Source organism: Schistocerca gregaria, chromosome 2 (assembly GCF_023897955.1).
Source record: "Schistocerca gregaria isolate iqSchGreg1 chromosome 2, iqSchGreg1.2, whole genome shotgun sequence".
In the NCBI taxonomy this organism is placed as follows: Eukaryota; Metazoa; Arthropoda; class Insecta; order Orthoptera; family Acrididae; genus Schistocerca; species Schistocerca gregaria.
The window spans coordinates 748,097,148-748,114,952 of record NC_064921.1 but is presented as its reverse complement, the minus strand read 5'-3'; the positions used below and the strand labels follow the sequence as shown (position 1 = coordinate 748,114,952).

Sequence of the window (17,805 nt, the reverse complement as noted above, 5' to 3'; positions counted from 1 at the left end):
CATAACTTTACCCAGTGATCTATATATTGGAAAAGTCAAGAAATGTTTAATAATATTAATAATTAATAATATTGTAATGTAACCATAAGATTTACATGGAATTTGTACCTCTTGAGTCCAAACATTCTGATAAATTGTGGGAGGAGTGACCAATGAGCCATTCTCTTACTGTGTTGTTTAATAACCTGTGATTTTCACTGTTGTGTCTGTAGTTTTTAACAAAAGCCGCTGCAGAGTGAAAATCTCATTCTGGAAACATCCCCAAGGGTGCGGCTAAGCCATGTCTCCGCAGTATCCTTTCTTTCAGGAGTGCTAATTCTGCAAGTTTCGGAGGAGAGCTTCTGTAAAGTTTGGAAGGTAGGAGACGAGGTACTGGCAGAAGTAAAGCTGTGAGTACCGGCCGTGAGTCGTGCTTCGGTAGCTCAGATGGTAGAGCACGTGCCCGCGAAAGGCAAAGGTCCCAAGTTCGAGTCTCTGTCGGGCACACAGTTTTAATCTGCCAGGAAGTTTCAGACTTTCTTTTATAGAAAGTTTGGAAAAAGCGTTCTTTATACCAATTGCTTCATATTCTATTAATTAATTAAACTAAACAAGCAATAAGCCTCCTAATTCAGGCGATAGCAAGGAAAGGTGTTTGTATCATTCTCACAAACCGCTTTTTCATAATAAAGAACAGCGGTAATTGTTTATTTCCTGTTGTACTTTGATGAAACATGAGTAATCATAGTCATACCAACAGTGTTTGTCAGTATTTTGCGTGATATTTTAGAATCAATGACATGTTGCGTTAGCGTAATGGTTAAGGTGTTTGACTGCTAAGTGAAAGGTTCTGCATTCAAACCTTGTTTGGTACTTAATATTTACTTTATTTAAAAACAATATCAAAGAGTCTTACTTCATGAATTTTATTTGTTTGAATGTAGTTTTTTGAAATTTCTAGTGCTTTGTCCCTTCATTATAATCATAATAGGTTTTCGGTTTTTCTAATTTTGACTTCCAATATTTCTTTTCACAGCAATTAAAAACAATGAAAAGGCGCACATACAATATTCATGTTATCTTTTTTGTTTGTATATCTTCTCTTCCACAATCACTGTTTTACTGTTCATATTGAGATATATTCTTTTGCGGCAGTATTAAAAGTATTATTAAGAGCAGAATTTCGGCTCGTACGTTGCCAAGCTACTTGATTGTCTGACGCAATTCTTTGCTTTGCTGCTTTGGCAACATCATATTCAATGTGTTCGTCGACTGATCTATGTTTTGGCAAGTATTTGCTGTCTGTTGTGACAAACACAAATTGTTTGCGCACTGCGCCTCACTGACTATATATTTTAGTTTCTATGTTTTATTATGTCCACAATTCGGTTTGTGAACTTCGCCAACTTTGTTTTAGTCAGAATGTTTTAGAAAAAAGCAAAATGACTCTGGTATAAATAAAAGTTTTATTACAGTCGCCAAAGATGGAATATTTCTCAATTTATAAACACTGTTTGTGTTATAAAGGGTGTTCATTTAAACTGGGGACATTGAAATCTCTTGAAAACGACACATAGAGCCCAAAGAAATCCTAATGAAAATTGGTTCCTCTCAGAAGGAGACATCCAATTATAACAAATTTGACCACAAATTCGTCGGATTTGGTATCATTGGTTGTCCCCCTCAGAGACAAACAAATTTTAGTTATAAATTTGTTTGATCCAATGTGTAGATTTTCAGATATTTCAATGTCTCCAATTAAAATGAACACTCTGTATAGTTGGAACCATGAATGACTGAAGTCGATTTAAGGCTCGTTCTACTCACCTGACATCGCGCATCTGCTGACAGCCAATAAGTGTTCAGCAGTTTTCTGAGCGGTCTGCTGTGACTGTCTTGGTGAATGTGAGTGTTAAATATGATTGTAGTTATTATTTGGTGAATTTTTATTGCATTTGTTTAAAGTTGTCATGGCTGATGGTGGTGGTAAGCGACAAACTCTCCATAAACAGGCAGGGACATAATTTACAGGATACATGCTTTTTTCAAGCCCGAAGCAGAAAACGGTGGACCTATCACAGACGTTCCCAGATCAAAGGAACGCACTGCAGAAGTGACAGGCGTTAGCTTGAGAACCGTTCAGCGGATTGCCAAATATTTCTAAGATGAGAAGTGCTCAACATGTACAACACAGACAAATCACTGTGAAAATTCGTGAAACCATAAATTTTGAAGGTAGCATGACTTCAGTGAATAGAATACTTAAAAACATTGGATTCAAATATGTACATAGAAATGACGGAAGAAAGTTTTTAATGGAACGTAGTGATATCGCTGCTTCAAGGGCACAGTTTTTAAGACGTATTATTGAAGTAAGAAAATCCAGGAATAAGAACTTTTTTTCTTGGACGAAACATGGGTAAACCAAAATCACACAAGGAAAGTGTCGTGTTGGAAAATGAGTGATTGTTCGGGTGTGTTTAAAGTACCAGTTGGTAAAGGTGGACGAATAATTGTGCTTCACGCTGGCTCTGCTTCCGGATTCATTCCAGAGAGCAAATTAGAGCTCCAGGCAAAAAAGAGCAATTCAGGGGTTTATCATTCTGAAATGAACTCGGAGACATTTAAATTGTGGTTTAGAAATCAGTTTCTCCCCTACTTGCTTGCAAACTTGGTGATTGTAATGGACAATGTGAGTTATCACTCTATTGTTGTTGACAAGACACCCACAACAAGTACAAAAAAGCCGATATCATGTTGTGGCTTGTAAGTAAAAATATACCACACACTGCCAACCAAACTCGTGCTGAAATGTTGAATCTTGTAGCACTCCATAAGCCTCGCACAAAAGTTTATGAAATTGATTGTACTGCACAGGAACATGGACACAAAGTTTTTCGTTTGCCACTGTATCATTGTCAGTACAATCCAATAGAGTTAATTTGGGTGGAAGTGAAAGGGTATGTTGCAGAACGAAACGTTGACATTTAAAATTGCCGATACAGAAAGGCTTTTGCACGAAGCACTTGGCAGAATTACTCCTTCAGCATGGGCTGAATGTGTTCGGCATGCACAAAGGCTACAGGAGGAATGCGGGGAGCACGTCTCTGTAGCAGCGAAAGGGTTAATGCGGCCGTGGTGGCTTTACTTCATAAACTGCGTTCTCCGCCTAAAAGAAAGTTTGCAAACTATACTATACTATGGCGCTGCTTCTCATGGCGTGTGCGTCGTTTGCTACTGGCAACGCAGAAATCTCCCACGCCTGTGCGGGCATGTGCGAGCCGCCAAGATAAAAGAATTGAACTATAGTATTTTAGCTGTTGCAAAATACCCTTACTGCCCCCTTCTGTAGAATGAATTCATGTTTTGACCTTCACTGCATTGCTCCAAAAGATTTTTCCATAGGACGGTAGTGGGTGAAGGAATGCTAGCAATCTTGTTGGTAGGACAGCACAGTGAGATAGATTTCTGTGCAGAGCCTGAACAACTGAGCTTATTGGTTAACATATCCACAGGCAGGTGCTGTCTCTGTTCTGGATGCCTAGAAACACCATACATGGTGCCTTATCCATTGTGTGCCTATTGATCCTTACTTTTGATACCTGCTAAGTTAATTTAATTTCTTTGGAATTGCATAATATGAATCTGTGTAAGATAAAGGAGTAAACTGTTTGCTTTGAACCAGCTGTACACTTGTTTCATTATTCACCTGACTGTATTCTTTTTTAATTTTTGGTCTCTGTATTAATTTCATCAGCAGCAAATATTGGTTTCTTAAGACTTCTCCTATGTCCTGGGTAAATAATTAATGTTGGCCAAGAATAGGAATGGACCAGGCACCGGTTCTTACAATTTTCCATATTTAATTAATGTTTGTCTACTCCAAATTTAGGCTCACTGTTTGTTAACTTGCCTTCTGTTTTCTGTTGTTAAGACACTACTTCCTCCAAGAGAGTGGACTGACTTTAATGCCATGCGATTTCTTTTTTCTAGTAGAATTTATGAAAGCCTTGGCAATATCACAGAAAATTGTCCTCATGGTTAATTTTCTTCTACCAAAACCCTACTTTAAGAGAATGTGGCACTGTTGATGCTGATCAGCAAATGAACTCCTCTCAAATGATACAAGTCACACGTGTCTTACACCTCACGTGTTGTGCCCCAGTGGTGCTTATACTTAGAAAGTCACAAACTTTCCGGATTTGTGTGAAGCAATATGGTCTGAAAAATAAATTTATATATGGTAGGACTGTTTTCCAAACATTTTGTAATCATTAAGGTAGTCCTTTCTGTTCATTATGAAGCAAATACAGAAGTATGGTCATAAACTTCAGAATTAGATGTCCAGTCTTTCTTCTGTATCTTCATTGTACATCCCAGTCATATCAAAGAACTCTTCATGCCAGTTGCTGTTCATGAATGAATTGCAATCTGTAGATTATGACTCGCATTGTGTACACCAGCATGTAAAAAAAGGAACTTTGGACTTTTTTCTCAAGCAAAGTCAAATCCTATGATGAATTTGCTGTGATTATCATGGAAGGAAACATACGTGTGATTTTCTGGAAACTGAGATGACAAACTCATAATTTGAACATTCTGGATACGATCAACGCATTTATTAAAGATCAGTTAATTCTTTGCTTAGAGTCTTTGATTAATGTCACTTGAATAAAGACTTTAAAGAAAATGAGACAACTTTCAAATCAATTTTTGTTCACACAGATGTTATGAAAAATATAAATAAAACTATTTTTTCTCAAAGCTACTGAGGATCTGCCTGAATTTTATGGTATTGAAAATGTTGACATGTAAAGCAGATGATGTTATGCTTTATGGCGAAACAGGGACTGTGTTGAGTAAACGAAATGATTTCTTTTTGGAAACTCATTTTTTTTCCGTCTTTTTAAGAGGGCTCTCCTGAATTATGTGACAATTCCATCACTAACTTGCACTACTTTAGGAACATTTAGCACCACAGGGAAGTGGAAGTATGGGTGAAGAGCAAAATTAATAATCATTATCTTTCAAGTTTTTGTTTATTAAGTGCTCATACAGAGGGAATAAAAAGAGCCTAATTTGGAAGATATAATTATAGATGTTTCCTAAAAACAAATGTAATCCTCAGCCAACATTTGTAAAAAGTAATAACTTAGTTATCTTAATGTAATTATTGCTCCTCATCACATTATTCCCGAAAACTAGATTGCACCTTTAATTTTATAGATCATTTGCACCTCCCGTAACATGAAAGAAAATCAGAACACAATTTTGATTAAAAATGTAGCTTACCTTTTAACATTTAATTATAATGAGATTGTTTATTTTTGGCTAAAGCACTTGTTTTGTTCTGATTTTATCGAAATAAATGTGACAAATATAATAGAAATGTTAGTTTTGATGTAACTTACACATTACAAAATATGATAGTCATTATTTAATTATTAATTATCAAGAAGTCTCAGTTTTTTAAACAAATTTTAGCATTTTGTACATTATATTTTGGATGAGTTAAGGATTTTCTTTGCTCTGACAGTGCTTCCCCTCTTTCCACCCGCACACCTCCTTACAAAAGTACCAATATAAACTCTTTTGGTTATGGGCACCAATGTTTTTGCTGTCTGATTTTTATTATTTTTACATTTTAGGAACTCACATTTTTCATCATGTTTGAGATTGGTTTTATCATCATAGATCTGTCCATTTCTTTAATACAATCCATGTACCACATTTGGTATTATCACATTACTGTGTGATTGCGCTTGTACACAGTCATTCCTAAATAATTAGTTTTGTTTCATAACGAGCACAGTCAGCCGAAACTACAAGCAGTTTATTCACACAGCTTGCAGAAATAATTTCAGACGAATTTTTTTCTCGGTTAATATAAACATTTCCTCTTTTTATATTTCTCGAGATGCTCCTTAGTAATGGAATTTGTAAAACAGTGGGCAGATGGATGATAAATTTAATAGAGAATGAAACCAAGTCTTACGCCAAATATTTTCAGTTATTTTAACTTCTAAAATATTCTGAGTGTACTTCCACTTATTGTAAGGAAAATGGAAGGTGTGCCAAATAATTGTCCAAAATGAAAATTCAGTAAGTTGCAATTACCAAGGAAAGTATCATTTACCCTATTAACAACACTATGTAGAATTGCTTTCACCTGTCCTAATGAAAAACAGGTCTCTGATTGCAAGCTCAGCAATGCACAGAATTTCCTGTTTTGTGCCAACACTAGTGCTCGCGTCCGGGATAACGCACCGCCAGCAGGCAGAAATATTCTAAGTCCGACGCAAGGTCACGCGCGTTTGGACTTGTATATAAGCGAGCGAGCGCTGCGCAGCGGCTATATCGCGCTGCTGCTGCTGCACAGGCAACTGCGTTGAACGCTGCCAAGATGCCGTACAGAAGATACCGCCGCCGTTCTAAACAGACAGTCTACAAGACCATCGAGAACATCGAATTTGCTACAACAGCTGGAGACAAGAAGAATCGTTTCCAGTTAAGTCCATCACTGCTCAAGCCCTGCTGGATGGTCCTGCTGTTTTTGTGAGCTGCAGACTGTTTTTTATTTTAGATATAAATGATTCATTTGGTCATGGCAACGGATGGTTGCATTGGTACTGTAAGCCTCAGGGGCCCAGCATTTGTTTGCTGGGTACGGGCTTGGTGACCCTTGAGTTCCTGAGCTGGGGACTGGTAATCACGACCAGTCTCATGTCACTGTAAGCTCAGGGCATGCTTCAGTGACTACTGTATTGTGCAGTGTGGAACGTTTTGTGTTGTAGGGAATGGGGATCTTGGCTTGATTGCTTGCATTGTGAAGATGGTGTAAACTTCTCAAAAAAAAAAAGAAACCCTCAATCTCAAGGTGTGCTGCACGCTGATGAGATGCGTAGCTGTTGAGGGGAACAGTCATGGGTGGACAGCCTCTGGGGAACCTGTCACACCTCAGTTCTATAAGGCTTACCTAGGCATGCAGGGCTCTGTCTATATGGCCTTCTTTATTTCTGTAGGTGCTCATGGTACCAAGATGGACCTCTTGAAATCTTCTTCTCCTCCCTCTCATTGGGTGGACCACTGGTGGCTACCAATTCCCAATCGCTCAAGAGTCCTCATGTAACGTGCCCTCCAGATTCTGGAGTTAACATTTAGTAACAGAATGCATGCTGAAGAACAGAATTTATATTTGATAATTAAAAGAAGAGAAGGAATGTTTGAGAAAATCTCTCCTTTTTGCGTTTGAAAGGGTTTAGAGGGAATCGTAGGGACATTAAAATCAATCAAGCAGTTAAGCAATGGGACACTATTGGTCGAAACCTCTTAATTCCCAACAGACAACAAACCTGCAGGAAGTGTAATGCTCTGTGGAATACGCCATTGAAACTGAGTTCCACACCACATTGGATTGCAGCAAAGACATTGTGACATGCATGGATCTGCTGGACATTCCAAAGAAGAACTGAAAGTTGTGTGGCCCCAAGAAGGAGTAGTTGACATGCAGAATATCATGAAAAGGGTGGATGATGATCTTATCCAATCTGACTCATTTATACTGACTTTCAGCAGCATTAAACTTCCAGAGCACATTAAGGCAGGTTTCCTTCACCTCAGCATGTGGCCTTATGTCTCCATACGTGCTGTTTTACATGCCTGTGCTTTGGGCGCACCAGCTGATGTTGTAAGGGAGAAGCCATTTATGAAAAATGTTGCAAGGCCACCTATTATGGAGTTCGTTGTTCATCTCCTTCCTCTGAAAAGTGTAAACTGTTCTGGGGATCACCCTGTCTGGAGTGGGGACTGCAGTGTCTACCTAAAAGAAAGGAAGATACAAGAGATCAAAACATGCAGCCCCCAATGATCACCGCCTCCTGTGTGTGTGTGTGTTGTTGAACAGCAAGTTGAGAAGACCGATGCTGCTACACAAATGGAAGTTGCTAGTGTTAGCACTAGCACCTGTGTTTTTCAATGCACTTGTGCTACTGCAATCACTTCCAAGCACATATCTCCTCACAAAACATGAGACAAGGCTGTGTTGCCGATGTTGTGGAACTACTCCTACAAAGCTTCAGACAGGTCCACCATCCAGCACTGCTGCTACCAACTCCAAGCTGTGGCCCCAAAACCTCCCCAGGCAAAGAAACTGAAGTCTAAGACAAAGAATCAGCTGCTAATGGAGACACAAACCATGCAGTATGATGATGTTAACATTCCTCCCTATAACATCTCTCATCACTCACCTACAGAGCCAGTGCATCTTGATGTTGGCCTGTGACACACATCTTGCTCCAACTCTGAACATCTCCACCCACTATGGGCTCACCTCCATGGCAGAAAGATAGGATAAAGTGCAACCTCCATAATTGATGACTCCCATATTACAGAGGAACATAATGGGTTCAGGATAAATGTGGAGGAACTGTGAAACCGTTAGCACAGAATGCCGCCTGTGCTTGTGCTTACAGGAGATGCATTTTAAAGCATCTGATGCCCCTGTACTACTCTTGCAGACACTGTTTAATGGGAAGTCATTGAAGACCTTCATTCCAGTGACCACTTCCCACTAGCTGGCCGGTGTGACTGAGCAGTTCTAGGTCCTTCAGTCTGAAACCGCGCGACCCCTACGGTCGAAGGTTCGAATCCTGCCTTGGGCATGGATGTATGTGATGTCTTTAGGTTAGTTAGGTTTAAGTAGATTTAAGTTCTAGGGGACTGATGACCTCAGATGTTAAGTCCCATAGTGCTCAGAGCCATTTGAACCCTCTTTTAACCACTTCCCACTCTGCATTCATCTACTGGATTGAGCTTTCCCTGAAAGGATGCAACCACGATGGAGAATCAGCAGAAGCAACTGGATGCTGCTCAGCCCACTAGCGTGTTTGAATGCTGTGACAGCATCTAGGAGTGGATGGACCATGTCACACGAGTAATCCACCATGCTGCTGACTTTTCCATCCCAATATTCCTCTCATCATCCTAGTAGGCCACCTGCCTCTCATTGGGCTGATGAGTACCATTCAGTCATATGGATATGGTGTACAGCTCTGTGACGGTTTAAGGTGCTTCACAATGGCGGAACACCTCACAGCCTTTTGATTAGCCAGGCCAAAGACTTGATGCATCATCAAGGAGAACAAGAAAAGGTCATGCCAAGTGTTCCTGGACTCCATCAACCATTCCACTTTTTGTACTACTGTATGGGAACCTATCAGGAGGATTTCCATCAAAGGCAGTTGGTTACTGCTGAATCAGAGCTGTCTCCAAACAACACTTGGAGATATCACACACACAGTGGCAGAACATTTTGTGCTGACTACTGCCATTGCCAGCTAGGATCCAGTGTTTTGTCATTACTGTGCCACCATGGAAAGGGATGAGTTGGATTTCAGATGTAACAACAGCCCAGTTTCCATGTGAGAGCTGGATTTGGCACTGTCTGTGCAGCTCGTGATACCCTGATCATGAGCAAATCCAATACAGCATGCTGCGGAACTTGCAACTAGGATCAAAGAAGTCCTCTTACAGTGTTTTAATTCAATGGCAGACAGGCAACTTTCCCAGTTGGTGGAAAGAGGCAATTTTAGTACCTCTTCTCAAACTGGGAAAGGACCGAATGTGTCCCAGAGTAGCAACCAGAGTTATGCCTTAACAAACTGTGTATGAAAGACCTTGGAGCATATGGCTATCCTTCATGTAGTCTGGATATTAGAGACCAGGAGGCTCCTAAGTCACTTGAAATGTGGACTCTGGAGATTTCGATCCTCTGTCAACAACTGGCCCTCGCTAGAGGAGGCTGTTCAGCAGGCTTTCCAATGTAAATGGCATTTTATGGACATATATTTTTTTATATCAGTAAGGCATATGACTGTACTTGGAGACACAGTATTCTGTGGCAGCTCCACCAATGGGGCTTCTGTGGTGATATCCCCATCTTTATTCGATCCTTCTTATCAAAGTGCTTTTGTGGTACCAAGTAGATGGCGTGCTGTCAAATAGTTTCGAGCAGGAAAAAGGTGTTCCTCAGGGCAGTGTTTTAAGTGATACCCTCTTTGCCATAGCTGTATATAATATCACGTCTACAGTGAGTAGTCCCCTACATTGCTCCTTATTTGTGACAGTTTTGCAGTTTTCTGTTCCTCCTAAGTGTTGCAACAACAATTCGACAGTTGAAACTTACAGAGTGTCTGGAGGAGTGGGCTGCAAAGATTGTGTGTGTTCATTTTAATCAGCCTTGTCACATTTTTAATATAATGTAAATTGACAGGGAAAAAAAATCTACTCACAAACTGGCGACACACGCACGCACGCCCCCCCCCCCCCCCCCCACACACACACACAAAAGGAATTAACTTTCATAAACTTTCAGAGCCAATGGCTCCTTCTTCTGGTGGAGAATCCCGTGTCAGACGAGACTTACCGGAGGGGATGCAGAATTTTTAATTTACCTGAAATGCATATATGGAACACCATTCTCCCTTTTGAAGACTCAGTGCAGTTTATGAGCTTCATTTTTTTAATTCCAAGCTGTCTTGGTTACCATCCCTGAAGGATGTGATGGCAAGGTCCCTGAAGGCACTGAACATTTTGAAGTCTCTTAGCCACAGGTCTTGGGGAGTGGACAGGGTGGTTTTGCTCCAGTTTTACGGGGCTTCCGTGTGATTGTGGCTGGACGGTGGGTGCATAATATATGGATCAGCGAGACCTTGGTACCAGAAAGTGATTAACACTGTACACCATGAAGGGATCAGGCTGGCCACTGACACTTACAGGTGAAGCTCCATACCCAGTCTTTGTGTTGGGGGTGGGGAACTGCTACTTACCATCTGGTGGCAGCTTCTCACAGTGTGTCAGTTGCTTGCTACTCCCACTTCCCCTGCGTACTGTACCAGTGCTCATTCAGCTATCGATTGCTTCGTAACAAACTGTCCATGGGCAACGAGTCCATTTGGGATCCTTGTGAAGTGTGTGTTGGAGTCCATTGGTGTGGGGCATGTACAGGCTTAAATCTGGGGTTTCAACTGACTGACACACTGGTTAATGCAGAGGCTCAGAGCAATTTTAGATTTAGTACAGTAGAGGAAAGATTGCACTCCACCTTCTGTTTTTAATACACTATTTTCTGAAATTTTTAATGGGCACCCTGACCGTGTAGCTGTATTCATGGATGGATCTAAACAGCGGGACTTCGATGGTTGCTCTATCATTTTCCCATGTCTTGTCCTCAAGAATTGGTTGCCTCTGGAGTTCAGTATATTTGATGTGGAACTACTTGCAATCTTGAGGATGCTGGAGCAGATGAGATGTGCCTTACCTGCCAAATTTCATGTTTGTTCCAACTTCATGAGTATCCTTCAGTCTCTGCAGCACTTGCATCCAGCTGATAAAGTAGTTCAAGATATGCGGGACACCCTCGTCCAGCTGTAACGATTAAGGAAGTAGATGTCCTCCTGCTGGGTGCCAGCGCAAATGGGTACTGCGGGTAACGAAAGGGCAAATGCAGCAGCCAAGATGTGTCATGTTCCTCAGTTAGTTCAGTGTACCATCTCCCTGCAAGCCATTGTCTCACTGTTAAGGTACAGAGTCATGTGTCAATGCAAACATGAGTGGCTGGAAATGTCAGAAAACAGGCTTTGTCTAGTAAAGTGCACAATGCAGTCATGGTGTTTCTATTTCTAGCCATGCAGGTGGGACAAAGTACTTGTCTTCGTCTAGACCACAGCCCTATGACACATGGGTTCTTGCTCCAGTGAGAGGACCTTCCAGTGTATGGTGCTTGTGGCATACAGATCACTGTGCACCACATTTTATTAAACTGTGTTTTATTTTTCAATCAGAGGGCAGCAGCAGATTTGCCAGCAGATCTGCCCTCTATTTGAAGTAATGTTCAAACAAATTTCATGAGAGTTATAAGGTTTTGCGATGTGTCCCACTTGTTTCCTCAAATTTTAGGGAGATTTTCTTAAAGTGTTTACAGGGTGACTGGCCCACCTATATTTTTTGTAAGTTCCCTGTGTCTCTATTTTAGCTCCTCTTTTGTTTTGCTTCTGTTTTAATCCCAGGTATAACACCTTTCTCCGTTTCCTCAAGGTGTGTGAGATAGAGTGATTGTGTGGGTCAGCATGAGTGAGATGGGGTGAATGTATGAGTGTCATTTTCTACATTTTCTCCTCACTTTGATAAAATTTTAAGTAATTTTATCCACATTCATTTCTTTTCATGTGCGTAAGGGCACTGATTACCTCACCATTAAGCAAATGTAAGTATCTCCACACACACACACACACACACACACACACACACATATTTGATATTATGTGAAAGTATCTATCATCTGCTAGTTGTCTTTTTACTATAACCTTCTGTACATCCACTGTTCTGACTAACTTTATTCATTATGTATTTGTTGTACTGCAGAAGTCCCCCTCCCCCCTCCACCCACCCCCCACTCCCATCCCCCAACATTTCCCCTTTTTTCTGATTGTGCTTAACATTTTCCTTTTTGCATAGTTTATTTTAAAAATTCCAAAAAGATGAGTGGTTGTTTAGCACTAACCTGTAGAAGAAAAAATGTCTAGTACTGCCAGTACATACATATAAAAGTAGAAATACTATCTTTGTTCTCAGAACTGTTTGCTCATTCTAAGAGGAATAAATTGGGGGAGATTGGAAGGGGGGGCAGAGGGTTGAATATCAGGTTACACAAATCCTATTTTGAGATGGACACATCTGTTAGGCGGACAAAGGGAGGCAAAGATGAGTGGACAATCATCAGGAGGTGAAGGTGATAGTTTCATAAACACTGTACTAGCCTCAGCTCAGAGACAATAGGACCGGAAAAGTAAAGAAGTGTTAGGAGAAAGAGAACTGTGAAGTGAAATTAGTTGTGCAGTTAAGAACTAATAAATAAGAGGAAAATTAGAAAAACTAAAAAGAGAGAGAAAAGGAAAAAATAAAATAAAAAAGTAATTGGAAAAGAGCAGATAAAGAATTACTCTATTATCTCAAAGTTTTTCCTATTTGTCTTTGGTTCTCTCTCTTTCTCTGTCTCTTTTTTTTACTGTCTCCTTTTCCATTTCCTCCTAGTTCTTAATTGCAGTATTCAGTTTACCTCTCATTTCTTCCTCTCATCGTGGGGTCACTGTGACCTGCCCCTCCTCCCAGTCACCCCCAACTTATCTGTCTTTTCTCCTGGAGAAAGTAACCAATAGTGCTGAAAGCTAGAACAGTCTCTTTTCTACTTTTACGTGCGTCTATTGGCAGAACTTTAAATTTCACCACCTGAAAGTAAGTAATGGTCCGTCATTATGCCTGCCTGTAATTTTACAATTTTCTCAAGTGAACTGTGATTTTAATATCAATATTATTTTGCCGAACAATTCATGGGTACCGTACAATATTCTCCCAGAGCAACTGTAAAAAATTCTAAATTTTGTTCTGTGCTTGCTGTGTGTGTGTGTGTGTGTGTGTGTGTGTGTGTGTGTGTCTGCATCAGCATCATATATGAGGGTTGGAACTTAAATACTGGCAACTATTTATTCACAACTGATAAAAAATAGTTACATGTTTGCACCTGTTACTGTCCTTCAAAGTAGTCACCAATGTTGAGTAGAACCCGTTGCCAGTGATATGGAAGCCATAGTATACCAATAGCAGAGCATGTTCTGTTGATGGTGCAAATGACTGTCGAATCTCTGGAACAGTTATGAAGCGAATGCCACAAAGTGATTCCTTCATCTTTGGAATCAAATCAGTCACAAGGACTTAAGTCCGGGGAGTATGGTGGATGGTAAAGTACTCCCCATTCTCATCGACCGAAGAAAGCAGCCACAGCTTGCTTTATATGCGGCCACGCATTGCCATGCAAAGTGATGGGTGGGTTGCGACGAGCTTTGCGAAAAAAGTGGCGTCGCTTTCTGCGCAAACCACCCATCGTGTTGCACAACAGTGTATGTGAGCATGCAGCGCAAGCTGTGGCTGCTCTGTTTGGTCAATGGGACTAGGAAGTACTGTACCATCCACCATACTCCCCAGACTTAAGTCCTTCTGACTTTTATTTGATTCTGAAGATGAAGGAAGCGTTCGCTTCAGAACTGTTCCAGGGATTCGAAAGGCAGTAGACCGCTCCATTTGCACCGTCAACAGAACAGGCTCTGCTAATGGTATACTACGCCTTCCACATCACTGGCAATGGGTTCTACACAATGCTGGTGACTACTTTGAAGGACAGTAACAGGTGCAAACATGTACCTCTTTTGTTGTGAATAAATAGTTGCCACTATTTAAGTTCCAACCCTTGTAAAACTGTGCTTTGTATGAAACACTTCACCAATCATCTCCTGAACTGCTCATCCACATGGCCAAAGAAAGTTTTCCTTTTTCTGAAGTTTGTTTTGCAATTGCTGCTGTTGTTTTTGCCTCTTTGGTAACTGTGTTCTACTTTAAATGCTTAAAACTATTATTTTTTACCACTCCCCTTTCCACCACTCCCATTTGTCTTCTTCTTTTCTCCTCTGATAAAATTTATACCATCATCTTTTTAACATGCTTTTTCATACCTCATTATTGATTGTTATTATCAAACCCCAAGACAATGTTTATTGTTTCTCATCTACGGTTAAGAATGCCGCGCCACACAGAAAATTGTTTACATTTGCCAACAGCTTAGTGTTAAATTAATTTTTCCTGAGGACGGTCCTGTGCTTCTAAATAAATATTGAACTAGATCAGTGATATTTCTGATGTAGTTAAAGCATGTGTGTCATCTTGAAGTTTTATTTAGTCTGTCTGCACCCAAAAGATGTCCGATTTTTGTCATTCTTTTAACACATTTTTTGAAAACATTTTTTCAAAAACATATTTTTGAACTAATTTATTTGTACACTCCACATCCACTTTCCAAAATATGTTGATTGTAAGTGTTTACAATGTGTAGTGTTGACAGCTGTCATTGTGTGTTTATCATTAATCTTTTTGTTTGTGTTGTGTTTTTGTGTAGTTTGATATTTTGTGAGTGTGTGTGTGGGGAAGGGGGGGGGGGGGGAAGGAGGGGGGAACGAGAGGGAGATTAATTTATTATTTAGTCTGGTTATGTTTTACAACCCTGTTTGTTATTGTTTTATTGGCTAACATTTTCATTGAGTTGTTGTTTATATTGATTTGACCATATGTTATTTTCTTATTCATTGCAAGATATATACCGTCACTGTGGCATTTGTCTGTTTTGTCTGTTAGTGTTTGCAAATGTGAATGGAGTGTGTTTCTTGTTCTGTAATCAATGTGTAATCCTTGTTTCTTCAGTATATTTGCTACTGTGTGTGTTGATTTGTGTTTGTATAGTAAAGTGTATCATTTCTTTTTGTTAGCCATGTCATGAGTGTTACTATTCTGGATGTTTGTGCATACTGCTGATATATACCTGTGAGGACATCAAGAATACGAATCAGTGTGTCTGGGAATGACAGGCAGAAATTTAAAAACTAGATTTAAAAAACACATAAGAATAGCTGTTATCTGCTGAACATCTGATAAAGTATGGACATGAACCATCTAACATGGAACAGGATATGAAAATTATGAGAGTGAACAATTACAGAAGAAAACTCCTAACATTACAGGAAAACTTTCACATAAAATGAGGCCCCCCCCCCCCAATTGGAATGAACAAGAAAGTAATAAATGACCAAATAAACATAATCAACAACGGAAAACATAACCAAAATAAATAATACATTAATATCTCTCTCTTTCTCTCTCTCTCTCTCTCTCTCTCTCTCTCTCTCTCTCTCTCTCTCTCTCTCACACACACACACACACACACACACACACACACACACACACACACATTGAGAAGTGGAGGTGACATGTTCAAATAAATGTGTTTGAAAATATGCTGTAAATCAGCCATCTGGAGTATGCGGACCAACTGAATACAACTGTGATTTATAACATCAGAAATTGAAGTAACACTAAATGGTATTTTAACATGATGAAACTTGTGCTGAAAAAGTTTTTCTGGCCTAAGAAAGCCAAAGAATAACAAGAAAAAAGTATTGGCCTTCCCCTAAACAACCAATTACTGTATAATGCAATTATTAGAAGCATAAAACAAATATATATTACAGACCACTGAAAATGCTTAACAAATAAAAGAAGCACACATGTGGCACAAACAACCTACCTTTCATTTAGCTGCAAGTACGGGATACATCTTTGTAAATATAAAAGCAACTAAGGAACAATGGAAAAAATGCAAAATGACAAAAATTAGTTAATTGTTATGTACACATGCATCAGTCCTTTCCTCTCTTTCAGTTAGGTCTGGAATGGAGGGAATGTCTGACAAATATCTTCTGCCATACTTTTTATAGTATCTTGCAGAGTTTATCTTTAGCTACCAATATCTTTACCAAACAAACATGTTTTGTTGTATTATATAGTACACATTTGCTTTTTTATGTGAGAATTTATTAATGAATGGAAACATTGTGTTTTATCTCAATAGGTAGCTCTTGAAGCATGGTGGAAACTGTTGGTTTTGTTGTTGGGAGACAGCTCAATGCCTGATAACATGGCAGTTCCAAAGTCTCTGGCGGAACTTGTCCATAGTGCCACAGTGAGATACAAACAATCTCGAACTGAGAGTGCTACGCAGGATATAGAGGCAGTCCTGAAGAATGCTCATGGTAGGACAGTGGAGTGGCAGAGAGCAGCAGCCAGCAAAGTTGAACGGCCCATTATTTTGGTGGCTGAAAGTCTGCGGAAACATGGACACCCGTCAGTCCGGAAAAGCCTAGCTGTAGCCTGTCAGCATTTATTGGAGAACAGTGCAAGGTACAGGTGGATACAAAGACAAAGTTAAGCCCAAATTTAATAAAACAGTAGTTTAAAAGCTTTCTTATATAACAATCTCTCTGTAGATAGATTGAGTGATTGTTTGTTTCAAAAATGCATATTTCACCCTGAAGAAGCAGAGTTTGTGCTGTTTTGAAACTTCTTGATGGATTAAGAATGTGTGCAACCCATGTTTGAGTCTCACTCCCTTACATACTTTCAGTTGACTACATGATGGGAGGGAGGACATAACTCTGTTTACACCATTATTCAGTAAACTGGAGCAATACGTACTCTGGCACCCACTTTATATAGTGTTGCCATAGCTCTGACAGATGTTTTAAGTTGTGCTGTTCTTAAGAATACTGCTTTTGTTTACTCTTATGACAATTCTTGGTTGTTAATGGCGAGTGCAGTAAGTATTGTGTCCAAGGAATAGAAAAGCAACTGGAATCACTCAACAGAGGAAAGTCCACTGGACCTGATGGGATACCAATTCAATTCTACACAGAGTACGCGAAAGAACTTGCCCCCCCTTCTAACAGCCATGTACCGCAAGTCTCTAGAGGAACGGAAGGTTCCAAACGATTGGAAAAGAGCGCAGGTAGTCCCAGTCTTGAAGAAGGGTCGTCGAGCAGATGCACATAACTATAGATCTATATCTCTGACGTTGATCAGTTGTAGAATTTTAGAACATGTTTTTTGCTCGAGTATCATGTTGTTTTTGGAAACCCAGTATCTACTCTGAAGGAATCAACATGGATTCCGGAAACAGCAATTGTGTGAGACCCAACTCGCTTTATTTGTTCATGAGACCCAGAAAATATTAGATACAGGCTCCCAGGTAGATGCTATTTTTCTTGACTTCCGGAAGGCGTTCGGTACAGTTCCGCACTGTCGCCTGATAAACAAAGTAAGAGCCTACGGAATATCAGACCAGCTGTGTGGCTGGATTGAAGAGTTTTTAGCAAACAGAACGCAGCATGTTGT

The 17,805-nt window shown here is 39.9% G+C and overlaps 1 protein-coding gene across 2 annotated transcripts in view; it reads left to right on the top strand.

The window, feature by feature from the left end:
• Window positions 1-17,805, top strand: part of LOC126334925 (TELO2-interacting protein 1 homolog) — a 139,203-nt gene that overhangs the window by 42,126 nt on the left and 79,272 nt on the right. The window contains exon 6 of one of the 2 annotated variants that reach the window (XM_049997647.1): window positions 16,487-16,815. In XM_049997647.1, coding sequence (XP_049853604.1) covers window positions 16,487-16,815 — 329 coding nt within the window. Of the gene's footprint in view, window positions 1-16,486; window positions 16,822-17,805 lie in introns of both variants that reach the window. The other variant, XM_049997646.1, reaches the window with a different exon arrangement.